General features: G+C 33.4%; 4 protein-coding genes and 1 long non-coding RNA gene across 5 annotated transcripts; 2 read left to right on the top strand and 3 right to left on the bottom strand.

Moving 5' to 3' along the window:
- Positions 1-33: 33 nt before the first annotated feature.
- Positions 34-6034, bottom strand: LOC123321269 (5'-nucleotidase domain-containing protein 3). Its single transcript, XM_044908719.1, has 9 exons — positions 5567-6034; positions 5257-5432; positions 4623-4847; positions 4415-4549; positions 1949-2103; positions 1670-1856; positions 1269-1409; positions 907-1058; positions 34-709 (listed from the first exon to the last, which is right to left on the bottom strand). The coding sequence occupies exons 1-9, from the start codon at positions 5700-5702 to the stop codon at positions 505-507; spliced, it is 1512 nt and encodes a 503-aa protein (XP_044764654.1). The 5' UTR covers positions 5703-6034; the 3' UTR covers positions 34-504.
- On the bottom strand, positions 2603-4294 carry LOC123321270 (protein SHQ1 homolog). Its single transcript, XM_044908720.1, has one exon. The coding sequence runs from the start codon at positions 4132-4134 to the stop codon at positions 2845-2847; it is 1290 nt and encodes a 429-aa protein (XP_044764655.1). The 5' UTR covers positions 4135-4294; the 3' UTR covers positions 2603-2844.
- Positions 6035-6057: 23 nt separating the features above from the next.
- On the top strand, positions 6058-6748 carry LOC123321271. The gene is made up of 2 exons (XR_006538836.1): positions 6058-6350; positions 6402-6748. It is a non-coding gene; the product is annotated as an uncharacterized LOC123321271 (long non-coding RNA).
- Positions 6749-10477: 3729 nt separating this feature from the next.
- On the top strand, positions 10478-13013 carry LOC123321393. Its single transcript, XM_044908955.1, has 3 exons — positions 10478-11114; positions 11173-11307; positions 11403-13013. Exons 1-3 carry the CDS (start codon positions 11069-11071, stop codon positions 11738-11740), a joined length of 519 nt encoding a protein of 172 aa, XP_044764890.1. The 5' UTR covers positions 10478-11068; the 3' UTR covers positions 11741-13013.
- Positions 13014-13117: 104 nt separating this feature from the next.
- Positions 13118-17275, bottom strand: LOC123321392 (myotubularin-related protein 14). The gene is made up of 8 exons (XM_044908954.1): positions 16901-17275; positions 16283-16515; positions 15910-16215; positions 15444-15726; positions 15075-15340; positions 14805-15020; positions 14454-14648; positions 13118-14204 (listed from the first exon to the last, which is right to left on the bottom strand). Exons 1-8 carry the CDS (start codon positions 17000-17002, stop codon positions 14066-14068), a joined length of 1740 nt encoding a protein of 579 aa, XP_044764889.1. The 5' UTR covers positions 17003-17275; the 3' UTR covers positions 13118-14065.
- Between the last annotated feature and the right edge of the window lie 386 nt (positions 17276-17661).

Below are 17661 nucleotides of genomic sequence, written 5' to 3'. Positions count from 1 at the left end.
TAGGGTGATAGAAATATGTGAAAAACGCAAATATCAGTTCAAAATATATATTTCATGATTATTGTCTCTTCTTGTCTGGAAATTACAGCCACTAATAATAAAATATATTAAATGAAGTGATATAATGAAAATCAGGTATTTAATGTATCTATCTTCACGATTCAATATGTATAGAAAAAATGCATAAATTCGCTGAGATACCCAAATTATTTGTGAAATCAAACCTGATTCCCACATTTTTGTCAATCAAAACAGCACACAAACAATTCAATCGCCGTTTCAATAATTGTGAATCAATAAATTCCACTATAAAAAGTAAATTGGCCTAGTTCAATGTATCCCTGAGATTTTTCAATTTTCCAACTACACGTGAGGGCAGTTCATCAGTTCCAACAATCTCATTTTTAATATTAATATTAGATTCACGTAACAAATTCATTCGAAAATGATGAAGTTGTTACATCTGCTTCAAAAAAATATATATGACAGTGAAACAATACTTTTTCACACAAAGTAGGAAATGTATTCATGTGGCATAACACCTCTTCTAGGGTAAAAAGTGTGATTCACTGAATAATTCATTAAATTGAGTATGTTCGAAGTATATATATCTGCAAATCGGAACAATCTCCGTGAAAAATATGTCGGATTATGGTATGTCCGAAATACACTGCCAAATTGTTTGTTGAAAACGCATTTGATGTTGTTCCTGTTGAAATAAAATGATATTAATAATTAATCCTTCATCAAGTACTCAAGAAAAGTTCATAATTGGAGTTTTGAGATTATGTAGATTTCGAAAATAAATCCATCAGGCTTTTATCTTTGACTACTGTAGATATATCAACGAAATTCTGAACAAAATAAAAAAATTTCGGAATATTGTCTATTTTTACTGGAAAATACCTCAATTTATCCCTTTCTTGCATCCACTTTGCTAAAGTTGCCTCTGCATCAGGCCCCTCAAAGTCCTGGTGGTCTTCAATCAACTGTGTTAACATCTGAAGCCAATTTGCATCCCTCTTGAATTGTGGATTGTTCAATGTAGCTATTTCATGCTAAAATTCATTTATTGAATCGTGTTATAATTTTTTCTTATATATATCACAACAAAATGTTTAGCATCAGGGTATAATAGGTATATTATTCACATTATATATGGCATTATCCCTTGGATTTACGCGCATTTTTCTTTCGCACGTTCTGTACAGCGTGCAGTGTTTTATTTGTATTTACATTTTTCTATTTGAGATGACAATATAGCTTACTGTTAATTCGTTTATTATCGCTCCAGTCCTCCATCCATGTTCCAGAGTAACGTCGGCTAAATCGCTGTAAGGATGATCGCCAAAGTAAAGAACCTGATGACCTCTCCAACCGGTGAGTTCTTGAAGTTGTTTAACTGTTCCCTTTGAATTAAAAAAAAAACAAAATATCATTAATCAAATTGATCTCACCGCCATAATCCATCCAGTGATCATTAACTAGTCAAGCTAAACTCAGGCAGTGACAAGTATTCTGCTTGTATATTTCTAGTTTAATGAGTTCACCATCAACAACCCCTAATTTTCAAAGCTCGGAATGAGTCTGTATGTTTTCTTACTAATAATTTATGGAAATTTCAAAAACGAGGTAGGATTTCCAGTTCGCACTTTCATACATTACTCACTTCATAATATATAACACCTTTTTCCAGCCTATTAACTTTATCCCATATATGCATACCGCTTCGTTCATCATATACCCTTATGGGTCTTGAGATATCTGTGAAGAATTTTGGTTTTCTAGCCTGCACTATAACAACATCAAAGTAATCCTTCCAGTTATAACCGACCAAATGTTCCATGCCTTTATTACTGAAGAAAAATTACAATATTAAATTCATAATCATGTTGTGATGTTCTGAAATTTCTTTGTTGCTGATATATTTTCAAATACATGTACTCACACAAACTTGTAGGGGCTGTTGGTAACCAGAAATAGCTTCTTATTGGCTTGTTTCAATCTAGCAAATAGGGGTTTCAAATCATGGGCTTCAATGTATTCAGACACATTTTGGGAAACAATAGAATGCATTACAGGATGGGAAAATTTGATGGAGGCCTAAAATATAATTATATATAATTGTGTATTTTATATAGGTGTGAAACTAAAAGCAAAAATCAGCATTACATGATTTTGTGATAGACAAAACAGTATATTTGTTCATGTTATATGAAATACCACCACCTAAATTGAATGATGATGGTACCTTTATTAAACGCTCGGCTTTATCGATCTCAAATATTATCAAACTTTAATTCTTCACATAGACCAGTATATGTATATCCTACAGATTATCGCCACTGAATTGGACCGGAATTTTGAGTCTCCTTTAAAAACATCATTGGGATTTCATTCAACGAATTTCATTTTAGTCTATGAAAGTGGCCTCTTAGCCTCTTTGATTCGGTAATTAGTGTGCAGAGACAACCTGTCTCATTCAAGCGGTAATTAAGAAATAAGCATTTTATTCTTGCATGTACTATAAAAGTTTGAACGTTAAAAATATTGTGATTTATTCAAGGACGGTTTCAGATTTGGTATTTCAATACTACAGATATAATAAATGAAAGAATTTATTAAAAACTCAGAGACAAAGATATAATATACAAATTAAATCTTGAACTCATAATTGTGTGTTCATTAAGCATTGCTAAGATTTCATTTATGGTAGAAACTAAATTAACTAGTCGATTAATGTTGAAGTAGCTTTTTGTTCTTGGTCATAGTGAGGTTACATTGAGCATTGCTGTATGACAGCGATCAAGATATTGAAAATTTGGTAGGTCCATTTGTTCCGGGTCACTTTTCAAATAATAATAATTTCTCTTTGAATTGTTTAACTAAATCTGCAGGAAGTTCTTCAGTATCTGCAGATTCATCATCAGAATCTAATTGTTCCATTTGTAGCATTTTCGTCAAAAAATCTTTTTCAATTTCACCTAGACTCATATTTAAATCTTGTTTTTCAATAGCTACATTCGAAACTTCATCGACAACATTATTCCACTCATCATCATTCCATTTACCAACAAACACCAAATAATCTTTTATGAAAATATCATTCAAAATGTAACGACACTGATCTCCACCAAGGAATATTTTGTAAATCTGTATTAAGCATTTTACAATGCAAACTTTACCTAAGGCTAGGATAGTTTTTAGATCCTCAAATACTTTATTGCACAAGTTGAAATTACGATATAATGGGTAGGTTAAACTGCGTCTATAAGCACTCAGTAAAGTAGTTCTTGCATCTTGGAAACCTACAAGCCATCTCAGTGAAGCAGCAATCTCAAGAATGGTCCACCCTGATTCTGAATTGCCTTCAAAATGTGTGGTTCGGCAATCATAACAAAAAGCAAATAAGATATCAATAAGACCGTAGTAACCATATCGTCTTTGCTCTTCTGAAAGATTATAGTTTTTATTTGGTAGATCTTTCAAAACTTCCAGTTCTGCATCATCGAAATTCAATGAAGTTTTTGATGCAGAGTACCAGGGAGACTCAAGTTCAACAAGTTCTTGAATAAGTGGCTCTTCTTCAACAAAATCTGCTATATAGTGTTCTACATTAAATTTTTGGCATTCCTCTAGTCTCATCAACTTTAGCCGTTCCTCTATATCTATTTTTCGTGGATCCACTTTAATAACATCACTATATTCATCAATAACTCGATGAAAATCATATAAACCTTTCATAGCAAACCCATATTTAAATGAAGTTTCTGGAGTGTCTTCCCATAAGACATTGCTTTCATGATCCAATATTAATACTTTGTCCCCTTTTTTCTTTTCCTCAGCCGGACCCAACAATCTAGTGATGATTTCCAAATTTTTGAACTCTTCTCCTGGTAATGTTTTTTTCATAACAAATGTGAGAACTCCAGTATCCACATCATATTTGGAACTCAATATTTCACTTTCTAAAGATGCAGGTAGATGCAAATTCAAATGATAGGGCTTGCAATAGAAGTATATTTGTTCATGTTCAACAATGAATTCCAAGTCCTTCAATTTGATGTATTTGGCTGTTATCTGAATTGTAACTGTGTCGGCAGTTTGAGACAATCTGAATATAGGAATGATCATCTTGTTGAGATCGATATACGATTATTTCATGAATAATATCACTTTAGAACCGCAAAAAAGCAAACCTTGTTGTTGTTTAACATTTGGATAAAAAGTTAGGTTAACTACAGCAAGACAGAAACATAGACCATTTTGATCTAGGGATGGAAACGTCATATTTTTCTCGTTCACTCTGTGGTTAGAGCAGCCCAGAGATATAGAATATCTCTGGAGCAGCCACACGTTCTGATAAATTATAAATAATAATAATGAATTTTTAAATTTATGAAACACGTTTTACCTTCACATCTCTGAATAATATTTCGGGATGATAATCTACATGATTTCTTTCAAAATAATCTGTAACGTCGCATATCAGACACATTTCTGGCACAGAAAATAGATCAGCGAGTTGAATCATTTGCGATTGGCCATCCTGAAATATGAAATTCGAATTTATAACCTATTATTCCCGCTAAAATTCCCATATATAAATAAATATTCCTCACCGAAGAATTTCGATTTCCTTCCACATAAGCAATTGGCAATATTCGATTTTTGTAAAGCTTAAGAACTTCATCGTTCGATAAAGGCTTAAGTCCTCTATATACAGCCCCAAATTGAATTTGCAGGAAAGAATCCAATTTTATAAGGACCCCTTTTTGGATATCATAGTGAAGTCCTCTGACTGCAAAACCTGGCTTGTATTCTAGTTGTGCTATTTCTTTGGGATACTGGAAAAATTTTGCAGTCACTTATAGTCATTATGCTATGTGTGAAGATGACAAATAAAATAACAATATGCACACCACGATTATGAATTGTTTATATACTACTTTGCACATTTTTGAAATGCCTTTATAGGTGCCTGTGATTGAACTACCTATGTGAAATAATTATGAGAATTTGAAACTGGTCTGTATTCAAAAAGAGAAAAGCGGGATGATCCATTTAGGTAAACTACAGAATTAAGCTTTCAGAAGAAATAACTTGATGAATTCAAATTGGAAATATATTTGGACATTTCTGTTCATAATATACTGTAATGTTTTTAATGAAAAAAGGTGCAAAGAGAATATAGAATGAGATATACCTTGCTTTTTTGTTTCAGCTATTCTTTTCATAGAAATCGTGCTTACTCACCTTGTAGTGTTCTATTAAAGTTTGCCTTCCTAAATTGTATAAGAGATAGTCTAAGGAAGGTTTATAACATGCTAAGGTGTAGTCATAGTCAAATCCATATACATTTACTTCCTTCAAATCTAGTTCATTGCAGGCAAAGACGGCACTTGGATTAACATCTTTTGGGAGCTTTTTTGCTGGGAGAAGAGCATGGGTCAAAGGTACTTATTATTAGTTAATTCATACAGAAAATTTCAAAATGAAGTGAAAATAATTCAATACCATTAAATGGTAAATGGTAAATTTCTGAAATTAAACTTTTAATACTTACATTCACATTTTGCTTTCACTCTTGCATAGGCTTCCTCCAGTTTCCGAGATGAATAACGTCGAACTATTTCTCCAGGCAATAGGTTATTGAGAAAATTAAAAATAAATTGTTGCGAAAATTGCCTTCTTAGCAGCATGTTGTAATTTAGATCATAACAACATTACTCAGTTATTAATAGAGTTTTGGATTGAGATTCAGCTACTCACAACTATCTTCACCAAATAAAAAAATGTTATATTCACATAATAGTATTAAGTATGTATTATGCAAAATTAAATGCGCTAAATCAATTCTATTTCTGGTGCAACATGTTAGAAGTAGTGCCAATTTATACTTAAATACAATATTGTGATATAATGGCACATTAAAAGTTCGTATCAAATTTATTTGATAATTTATATTCCTTTTATTATATGAGGTTATTTTATATCAAAGAAGTATAAAAAAAAACTGGAATCTTATGACCTGATTACTTATTCAGTGAGGTTAGGGTAAAATTTGGATTGATATTTTTCATTTGGTAGATACTAGGAAATGCCGAATAATTTAGAATTTATTCAAATTTTTCATGATTTAATCGAATGGCGCGATAGTATTTAAGCTCAATTGGAAATATAATTTTGTCTTGCGCATGTGCACCACAGTTTTTTGATGCTTAAGATTTTTTTAATTGAATTTTGAAGAAATCTTCTCTCCAGATTGAAACACGTCTTGAAACTCCTTTTAACATATACATATGGGCCATAGCCTCTCCTTTTTTGGTTTGATATCGATTCATTATTACGTTAGTTCAAGTTGAAATACGTTTACCTTCCGCTTATGCTTTTATTTCCAGGTAATATGGCACGGTATCGTCTCTCAGTATATAGAATAGAATGAAGAACTGAACCAGATGGAATGCAGTAACAGAAAATAGGTGACAGGTGAAGAACGTTATGGTTGGAAAAATTAGAATAGAGGACCCAGAATCCAGAAGAAAAATTATGATGGGGGATAGGAAGGATGATTAATTGATATCTCCTAGTCTCTGCTTACAACAGCCAATATTGAAAATATTTGAAATTCATCTAAATGCAACTAATTTTCTTTACATCATGTGCTGCACTATATGTTCAATTCATGTATTTGTATGACTTTTGAGTAATATGTAGTAAGTTTTTGATGAATATATTTTTGTTTCCTCTTTGTGTTTATTATTTATGGAATAATTAAACTAATGAAGACTTAATAATAATTATCCACAACCACCTAGAAATGTTTTTTCTAGGATTGGTACATGGCTACTTGAACTTCACACTTGAAAGACCATGACCAATTTTCGTGAATTCGCTTAATTACTGCCATCAGGCAAATTTACAGCCGTCGAAAGCTGGTATATATCAAGGATTTTGCATGTACCCCTGTATGAAAAATTTGTAAAAGTTTTTTTGGATGTCACCTGTAGAGCTTACGGCCGAAAATATTTTCCATCTACCCCTGTACATATTTCACTAGCCTTGCCATCTGTGTCCGAGTATTCAGAGTTCATACTCATACATACATTGTAAGTATACAATCAATAACTCTCAATTAACCCTGTGAAGGTACAGAATAAATATTTCAAGAAAACTTGTAATTTGGGATATTTAGTACTGAATTGGAAAGGTACAGAAGAAAAGATCTAATTCAATCCTGAAATAATTCGTGTAGCAGCGATATGTAGATAGGCGCGCCATCTGGGATCTGACAATGAATATTCTATGGCAGCCGTGAAGATTCCTTTCCAGTTTTGCTACCCACCTAGTTTAGTTCAATAAACACCTGATAGGTGGCGCGACTCGTCTACATAATACTCACTGTCCGACTCCTCCAGCCTTTAAGTATAGCACTTTTCAGTAGCAATATCACTTGGGCCTCGTGCGCGGCCATGGACGGATCCTGGAGCGGTGGTAAGTTGTAAGCGGTAAGTCCTCGAAGATGGCTACTCCGTAGCTGTCTTGGGGCACGCAGATTTCGACTTCTTGGTCGAACTCACTCTATGGCTTTGACCATAGGAGTGGGATAGTCGACTCCTGCGCTTACGATGCGCACGTCTTGCTGAAAAATTTTAAAATAATGAAAATAACATTCCGCCATATTTGTTTCGATGCGTCACGTGGTCGGTTTGGTTGGATTACTTTTCGAACGGCCCCCGTATATTCTGAACGAAATTAATTTTTTGCCCGCCCCCGTATAAATTTGGAAAAATACTTTTTGGGCGACCCCCGTATAAATTGAGGTCGGAATACTTTTTTGGTTGCCCCCGTATATTCCGTCGCGATTTCGACCGGCTCCGAGAGAGCGACGGCAGCGCCACATTTTCAGTTCATTTTGACCGAATTTTGCGGCAAAACGCTGAACTAACGGCAAAATCGCCTACTAATTCTGACCCCACAGGATTTCGCTGGCATTTCATGGGCATATTGCATGGGAATTTTATGAAGGAAATTTTTACTCTAATAATTTTTTTTTTGCTTTCACTTCACGTGGGGGTTTCTAAATAGGGTGAAATCGAATAATTTCCTCATTTTTTTCAGAAATTTCCTAGTTCTTCGCGATTCAGTGGGGTAAAAATTTCCTCCATAAAATAGCCCTAATACCACTGAAGGATTAAATAATTTGATTTCGCCATTGTTGAAATCTCCCAGGTGAAGTGAAAGTTAAAAAAAACATACATCTGCCCAAGAAATCCCACTGAATTCCGAAAAACTGGGAAATTTCTGGAAAAAACGAGGAAATAATTTGATTTGAGCCTATTTGGAAACCCCCACGTGAAGTGAAAGCAAAAAAAAATTATAAGAGTAAAAATTTCCTTCATAAAATTCCCATGCATATGCTCATGAAATGCCAGCGATATCCTTGTTGTATTGGATAGATTTGAATTACAATTCCTACTAGTTTTTCCAAAAATTCTAAAGACACATCTTCATCGCTTGATCCTTGATTTAACTGAGGTTGGATTGAAGATCATAAAATATATTGTTTCTAGTCATGTTGAAATATTTTCAAGAATGTCTGAAGAACAATGTGCTTTTAATCCTTGATCCAGATTGCGTTGGATTGAAGATCAATTGGTCCAATATGTCTCCAGTCATGGCGCAATATTTTCAAGAATGTCTAAAGGAAAACCATTCTCTTTTCATCTTTGCGTCTTGCATTTTTTCGATCGATATCAAAAATCGAAGTTTTAGATATTGAAGTGCCGTACATGTTTTCTGGATAATTCGAGGTCTCTGATTCCAAATCTGAGCTCAGTTTTGACGAAAAAAATTTATTTCGGCTGCTAGGGTCTACTAAAATTTCAGCTCTTCAAAGGGGCGTAAAACAAAAAATAATTCACTTGAAGAAGAACCGATTGCAGTTTCTGATAGAGAAAAGCCTAATTAAACTATATTTCGAATTTCAAGACGATACGAAAAAAAAAGCCAAAAACCAAATTTCCATACATCTGCCATTAAATCCCACTGAATTCCGAAGAACTGGGAAATTTCTGGAAAAAACGAGGAAATAATTCGATTTGAGCCTATTCGGAATACTCCACGTGAAGTGAAAGCAAAAAAAAAATTATTAGAGTAAGAATTTCCTTCATAAAATTCCCATTCATGGGCCACTGAATCCCGGAGAAAGAACTAGTATTCTGAAAAAAATGAGGAAATTATTCGATTTCACCCTATTTAGAAACCCACGTGAAGTGAAAGCAAAAAAAAATTATCAGAGTAAAAATTTCCTTCATAAAATTCCCATGCATATGCCCATGAAATGCCAGCGAAATCCTGTGGGGTCAGAATTAGTAGGCGATTTTGCCGTTAGTTCAGCGTTTTGCCGCAAAATTCGGTCAAAATGAACTGAAAATGTGGCGCTGCCGTCGCTCTCTCGGAGCCGGTCGAAATCGCGACGGAATATACGGGGGCAACCAAAAAAGTATTCCGACCTCAATTTATACGGGGGTCGCCCAAAAAGTATTTTTCCGAATTTATACGGGGGCAAGCAAAAAATAATTTCGTTCAGAATATACGGGGGCCGTTCGAAAAGTAATCCAACCAAACCGACCACGTGACGCATCGAAACAAATATGGCGGAATGTTATTTCCATTATTTTAAAATTTTTCAGCAAGACGTGCCATCGTAAGCGCAGGAGTCTACTATCCCACTCCTATGGTCACAGCCATAGAGTGAGTTCGACCAAAAAGTCGAAGACTGCGTGCCCCAGACAGCTACGTAGTAGCCATCTTCGAGGACTTACCGCTTACAACTTACCACCACTCCAGGATACGTCCATGGCCGCGCACGAGGCCCCAACTGACTCTGCGACTGAAAAGTGTTATACTTAAAGGCTGGAGGAGCCGGACAGTGAGTATTATGTAGACGAGTGGCGCCACCTATCAGGTGTTTATTGAACTAAACTAGGTGGGTAGCAAAACTGGAAAGGAATCTGCACGGCTGCCATAGAACATTCATTGTCAGATCCCAGATGGCGCGCCTATCTACATATCGCTGCTACACGAATTATTTCAGGATTGAATTAGATCTTTTCTTCTGTACCTTTCCAATTCAGTACTAAATAACCCAAATTACAAGTTTTCTTGAAATATTTATTCTGTACCTTCACAGGGTTAATTGAGAGTTATTGATTGTATACTTACAAAGTACTGAACCAGTGCGGAAGACTAAACTGAGTTTGCTTTTTCTGATTCTGATTAAAAACACTCTTCAGACATAGAAATCTCCTTTATTCATTGATCGGAAGTAACATACATTAAGTATTTGAGCATATAATTATTCTATTCAGTAACTAAATTAATAGTGCCTTAATATGGAATCAATTATTGATACATTGATCGATTAAATTTGAAACCAATCCATTTGTATGACTTAGTTCTACAACTAGGTTTCGATAGACGAGACGATATAGAGAGGAGTAGTCTGTTCATCTTCCTTGCAATCTAATATCATCATGTATGAAAATACCAACATGATGCAGCCTTATCGATATTCAGAACAATTCTCAATTGCCAATAATTAATTATCGCGAGTGCAATTATTAATTTAAATTGTTAGTGAATTGTCGCGCCGGACAGAATGCGATTTCTCACTTCAAACACTTCCTCTCTTTTCAAAATTCAATAAAACTGTAATTCTATCCTTTATTTACGATGGCGTATTCAGTTGCTACAATTATACAGCTAACCATTAGTGGAACCAGTATCTTTTTTATGCACATAAAGTTGTTATGAAATATTTATTATGTTGATAGATGCCTCCGAGCTGTTACTTCTCCGTTCCAAAAATAAGAGAATAATTTACATACCTGCCAGATGATTGCTTAATTTACGGACTTTGTTTATTATATTTCCTACTTAACCTCTTAAAATGATCGAGTTCATATTGGACGAATCAAAAAAATAAAATATGCCTTATTTTGGAGACCTCTGCTAATAAAACACCCTATATATTCAGTCTACTTAAGTGTTAATCAACTGGAATATGTTTTCCAAATTGGTGCTATTAATGCTATACTGGTTCTCCTCAGGTAAGAGAAGTAATTTAACAAAAATTCTTACACCCTAATTAAAATCATGAACTTTTAGCTAATATCATAGCAGCTACAAGATGCTACAATTGTGGAACAGACAATACAGATTCATGCGACAACTTCGATCCAAGTAATTCCTCGTTCATAGTGAACTGTCCCCATAAATTTTCCTGCGGACTGGAGACCCATGGTAAGCTTTATTCTGATCAAGTCAAGTTTTTGCTACTTGAAATTTTCTCATCCATCTTAACAAGAATCAACACTAATCATATGTTATTTTTGAAGTGGACAAAAAAATCAGAACATGTGAAGGGGTTTTCTTAGACGACTGCCAAAAAGCTAACAATATTGAATATTGTTATTGTACGGGGGACCTGTGCAATGGAAATACAATTCAACTCACCCCTTCAGATGACGAGGACTATATCGAAGGCAGTGGTGTCCGAACAACTACTACTATAAGTTCAACAACAACTACCATAAGTTCAACAACTACATTCAAACCTCAGGTAAATGTCACAAAATTAGCGAACGGTCAACAAGAAACAGCAGTGGCCAACATACTTTTACTCCATCTAACATATATTTGTTCTTCAGTTTTCTGGAAAATGCAATATAATTGAAAATCGGTCAAGTCCGATTCTGAGCCATGTAGATGCTTCCATTTTATATAATTGCCTTCAACTTGAATATCTATAAAAAGTTGCTAAGTAATTCAGGGAATTCCAAATGCTAAATATCGTAAATGAACTCCACAATTACGATCTGAATAATAATATAAGCTTCATAAAATGGATACTTATATATTTTGTAGTATTATCTATTTGAATCAGGGGTTGGAATTCAATACCCTCATATTCATTTAAGAAATATATTTCCTCATTATCAAAATTCTTCAGTGGAATGCCCGTTAGCAACTAATTTATTCATTCCAAAATTGAAACATTCTGCTTGATACATTATTGTTTTCTGTTAGCCTTAAGTTTCGTTCTTTAGAGTGCCACTCTATTATGTCAGTATTATCAAGTCTTCCAAACTAATGAAGATTAAATTTATGGATTAAGTTACCACAACATTCAAGGTTATAGGAATAATTAGCCGAGTATTAGTTTTAGTTGTTTTTTTCAGGATATTTTGTACAATATTAGCCATACCTTGAATTTTATGATAAAATTGCCGACTATTCTGCCTAAAATTTTTCCAGAGGTGTTAAAAGATTATCTTTCAGTATATATTAAAATATAATCACTTACTCAGGTGAAAAACATGCAATTATTTTTCTACCAAAATATTGTTCACTTGTACCAACATGCCAAGGGTTAATACTGTCCATACCAAAGATCCAATTGCCTCCGAATCACAATACTCTCTTTGTTAATATAGTACCATGAACCATTTTACCTTACAGTATTTGTATTGAATCTTTGGCATCTAGAAAGAGAGATGTGGGTGTTATTGTTTTTGATTATACAGAACATTTAATAGGGTTAATGTGAATGCTTACGTAATGTGGCTCAAATTCTGTCAATTTAAAATTTCGATGCCTTATATAGCCAGTATTATTCAAGTTTCAAAATGTATCCCCAGGAGATTTATATTTTTGATTAGTTTACAAGATAAAAAAGCCAGTATTGCAGTATTTATACTATACAATTTTTTATGTGTGAGGATATATGTTGATATATGACAAAAAGCTTGAAATAAAATTTATAAAGTGTATATATATGGGAGAAAGCTTAAAAAAAATGTGTAACATTGGTTCAACTGAATTTTTAATGAAAATTCAGGTATATGAACTGGTGATAACAATTTATTGAATTATTCTAGTCCGAAAAATGTCAATGTCTAGCTCATTTTTATACTCGAATTTGTAAAATAAAATTCCAAAAGTACAAATGATTTTTCTCTCAATGCAGCCTATAAAATTGAAAATAATTAGCATTTCATCCAATCTGAAACAGATTTACTAAAAATATGTGTCATAAATGAAATACATTCCATTAAAAAAATATATTTTATTATAAAAGTTTCGAAAATAACACACAAGAAATCTTTCTGAACGAGTAGTTTGTCATCAGTTACGTATCACATTTGATGGAAAACTAATGAACTAGAAAATAGGTTTTAGTTCAAGAAAAATCTCCAATCAAAAGACGGAAATACAAAATGGATGAACACTTACATTTCTTAGCTTAACATGTTAAATACTTCAGATATTCAAGATATCAAAATGAATATTAATCATTTTAAGATTCCTGATGTACCCTGAGTTACAATAACTAAGTCATTTGCAAAGAGTTACACTATGATCTACAAACTTCTGACTCGTTCTACATCGAAAAAAGGAAGATTACAAACATCACTAGATAACTGAACACAAATAATTATGTAATGATGAAGATATATTATGAATGACCAATTTCTGAAAAAATTGCAGGTTGTTTTTATAGTGAGCATGAAATTGCATTGATTTAGGACGAATGCGAACGACCTGCCAACAGCAATTTAAGTGTTTACTGTAGTTGTAAAACTATTTGTACTGGCCACATACATTAAGAGGAAACATACAAATGTATCAAAAAAGTAAATGCAGTTATTGTCCACCTTAAATTGCTTACAGTTATTCTGAAATTCACGCAAAAACAAACTTTCCTTTCAATCTGCCAATAAATTGGCGTATTTGCAACATAGATTATAGATTTGAAACTTAATATTTCAGTAGTACGAATTCTATTTTGAATAATATGTTTGTCCTAGCAGAATTTATCTTTGATGGAATACTGAAACAAACATTAATATACTTCATGACTGAATAATAATAAAACAATTAACTTTAAAACTAAACAAACACGGAATAATAATACATTTAAAAAATGGTTCATCATAAACAAGGTAATAATGGTATGTGTTTAAGAACAATTTCAAGATTAGCCTCAAAAAAGGAACGCTTATGAGAAACCAACTCTCTCAGACAAATTACCAAGGACCTGCCCTATAACAGATGTTCCCTGTTTGTAGGAGACCGGTATACAGTGGTAGTACATTCTGTAAAATTCGTTTCGCACTCCATGCAATCTACGGTGTCTCCTGAAAAAAAAGTCAATAAATGAACTCCAAACAATTTCACAAGAAAATCAAAACACTGCAATAACAGACACTCCAATGAGGAAGTCACAACATAAATCACAGTGTAGCAGTCTGCAAAAGTAGAAAACAGGGGTAAATTTTAAAGATAAAGACCACAACAGTCAGTTGTGCTATATAAGATTTTCAATAAATTCATTTTTTGTTCAATCCATACCAATCAACATTAAGTGACATTAATCAAGATCTCACCTTGTATTCCTATGAGACATTTCCTCCCTGCTTCTAACACTGCCAGTGGTAGTAACGTATGCCCAACTACCAGATGTATCAGTATCACTTGCACTACTATTTCTTTTGATTGGCACAGGGGAAGATGGCTTCGGAATGGATCTTGCCGTTGCTGCCCCCCCATTCAAGTCTGAGCCGGGATCGCATATGTTATTTCTAAATAAAAAATGAAAGATTCTAATAATCTGGATACTTAAAAATTCTCATGAAGTTCAAAATTTCTCTCAACTAATCGATTAGTTCAGTTCTATTACTTGTTGATTGAAAATATAGTAAGCACATAAAGACAAGAATCGAATTTATGAAGTTTACCCATTTGATTCATTACTGCTTGGAGAACTCGGTGTTTCTAATCCATAAAAATCACGATCAAGTTCAGTGTCAGACAACACATCTTCTTCATTTATACCAGTCTGATAATCTCTATAGTCAGGGAGTACATCAGTTGGCGATGAAATATTGGGCTTCCTTAACGTTGTATCTGGGTTTCCATTATCCTGATATGTATCGTCAGAATGTATGACAAGCCTGAAATAATTCTGTGAATGAGATTCTTCGCAAAGCCAGAGCAACTAGACTCACCCGCTATTATTCATTTCGAAATTAGTTAAGTGTTTGAGTACGTAGAAGCAGAAGAAGAATATTTCCTCTGTTTTTTCCAGACGGTTTTTTAAGTTATGACCAAAGAACATCCAGTCATACGCAACGGTAAAGTATATTATTTGCCAAACATTGAGAGACTTATGGATCAAACCATCAGCCCATAAACTGAGTCTTATAAGAGAAATAAATAGTGGAGTTCTGTCCCAACCACTAATACAATGAACAAGAATTCCAGACTTGCTTTCCTAAAGAAATTTCACATAGTTCTAGTTGCTTATTCCATATCTTCTTATCCAAAGTTATATATTTTCTTCGAAACAGTTTCAAAATTTTAAGGTGAATACTCACATGCACTTGCTTAAGTATTAACATCAGATAATTTCTAGTTAATTGTACAATATCCCATGTCCTGTATTCATCCCAGTCAATTCTCATATTAGAAAATCTCTCTAGGTCAGGTATATCGAATATTTTATCAACCATCCTCTGCGTCCAGTCGAAATATTGCTTAATTCCTTTCCTATCACTATTATTGATATTGGTGAAAAACTCACATCCAGGATAGGGTATGTGGTATATTTTAAACTCACTATAACGATTTTCTTCATCTGCAGTCTCAGATGAAGTGACACTGAAATATTTATCAAATAAATTTCCATTTCTCTACTTCATTAGCATTGAAAAAAGAAACGTTCTTCTTTAAAATTAGGAGTCTGTGACAACACTTCATATTCAAATGATAATTTTCATTCCTATTGAACAATAATTAGGAAAAACGGAATACTATGAATAATGATAGAATCAAAAGACTCACTAAACACCATATTTAATTTTCTTCTGCTCTACCATTAGATCAAAAATACTCTCAACATTATATGTCTTGAGTAGCTGTATATCATTTTTCCTCACGCTACTTTCAAGATTCAAGTTCTGATCATCATTGAACTCATGTTCATCACCTCTACCCTCTAGCTCATCTTCTGATGTACCAACCAGATAACTGTTGAAAGTTTCAACAGTAGCACGACCTAATATTTCCACAAAATGGGCAGTGGTTCCGGAACGGCAAATATTTTTGCCCTTGTAAAAAATTACTGGAACTGGGAAACGTGCACGACACCTGAATATAATAAAATTTATAAAAATGACTGTATCAAATTGTCATTTTTAATTCAAATGGACATTACCTTCCTTTTCTTGCTTTCAAAATTTGATTACGAAGTTGATTTACATCAGCTGTGCTTTCTAAACTCAGTGCTTCATTTCTCACCTCATTACCAGATTCATCAGGCAGTTCACTTTGACATATCAGTATTTTGCTAGGATAATGAGAACAGAGTGCTCCATCGCTATTGTTGATTTCAACTACCTTATAGTCCAGTTCAAGCAACGCTTTGCATCTTGCCAAAGCTTCTGTAGCCTGAGAGATGAAGTACAAATGTTTTTAGTTTATCAAAATGTGAACATTATGTACAAAGCACAAGCACAAATAAAAAAAATCAGTATTTGAGGATCTAACCAAACCTCATAGATCAGTAACACAAATGTATAGATTTATTTAAGCCTTAATGCAGAAGTTGAATAGAGTACAAGCACAGTAAGTTAGAACAATAACTGGTTAAACTAGACATGTGAATTTTCAGTTAATTGCACCAAATGAGCAGAAAATATTTTTAGTTTCAATACTTCTCAACACTTCCCAGCACCAGATTTCAGTTACTTTCAATGACGCAAAAGAATCAGTGTGAAAAATACTTTCATGGTGATTAATAACTAAAATTTATTTTTCAGTAAAACAAACTTACTTCTGGCGTTTCATAGCAGACAGAATAAGCATTTTGTTTGAAGAGATTGCATAAATTTTCAATTTCTTTCCTTTTAATCGACAGAAGTGGATCACAATCCATTTTTGGGTACCTTCCTTGATAAGAGATAACTTGAGAATAATATGAAACTCTAAATTCCAATGAAACAGCGTGCTAATCTTTTTCAAGATGTACAGATATGGTTCTCATGAGATATCGTATACGTTTCCAATTGGGAAGATGAAAAACTTGACTAAGACTAAATTATGTTAATCAACATTTGTGGCTTCATTTGATATCTTGAAGAAATAATGAAAAAATTCGAGAAAAACTCCTAACTTTTATCAATTTCTTTCAGAATTATGAAAATGCTTCGCAACAGAAAACAAACGACGCAGAAGATACTGCGCAGATACTGTTTCTTGTTATATCAATAATTTCTATGCCTAAACGCTCTACCACAGAACACTGTTCATCCTCAAGCCACCTAGTGGCGAAAGCTGTAAGCTCTATAGGTAGGTTGGTTTGCTTTGACGATAATTCTCTTGACCGAACATTTTTCATTTTTTATTTGTTTGTTCAAATTTCACTTACTTCAAATTTTTAAACAGTATTTTTTTTGTTGATCATGTCACCTTTGCATATATTATATTTAGGAATGTTTAGAATCACAAGATATCATTTGATACAACTGTTACATCCATAAACACAAGAATGCACTTCTTATTTCGATATTTGAGGTAGTTTATCATCAATCGTAA

Source organism: Coccinella septempunctata, chromosome X (genome assembly GCF_907165205.1).
Source record: "Coccinella septempunctata chromosome X, icCocSept1.1, whole genome shotgun sequence".
Lineage (NCBI taxonomy): Eukaryota > Metazoa > Arthropoda > Insecta > Coleoptera > Coccinellidae > Coccinella > Coccinella septempunctata.
Note: the sequence above shows the minus strand (reverse complement) of the source record. Positions and strands in the feature narration are given on the sequence as shown.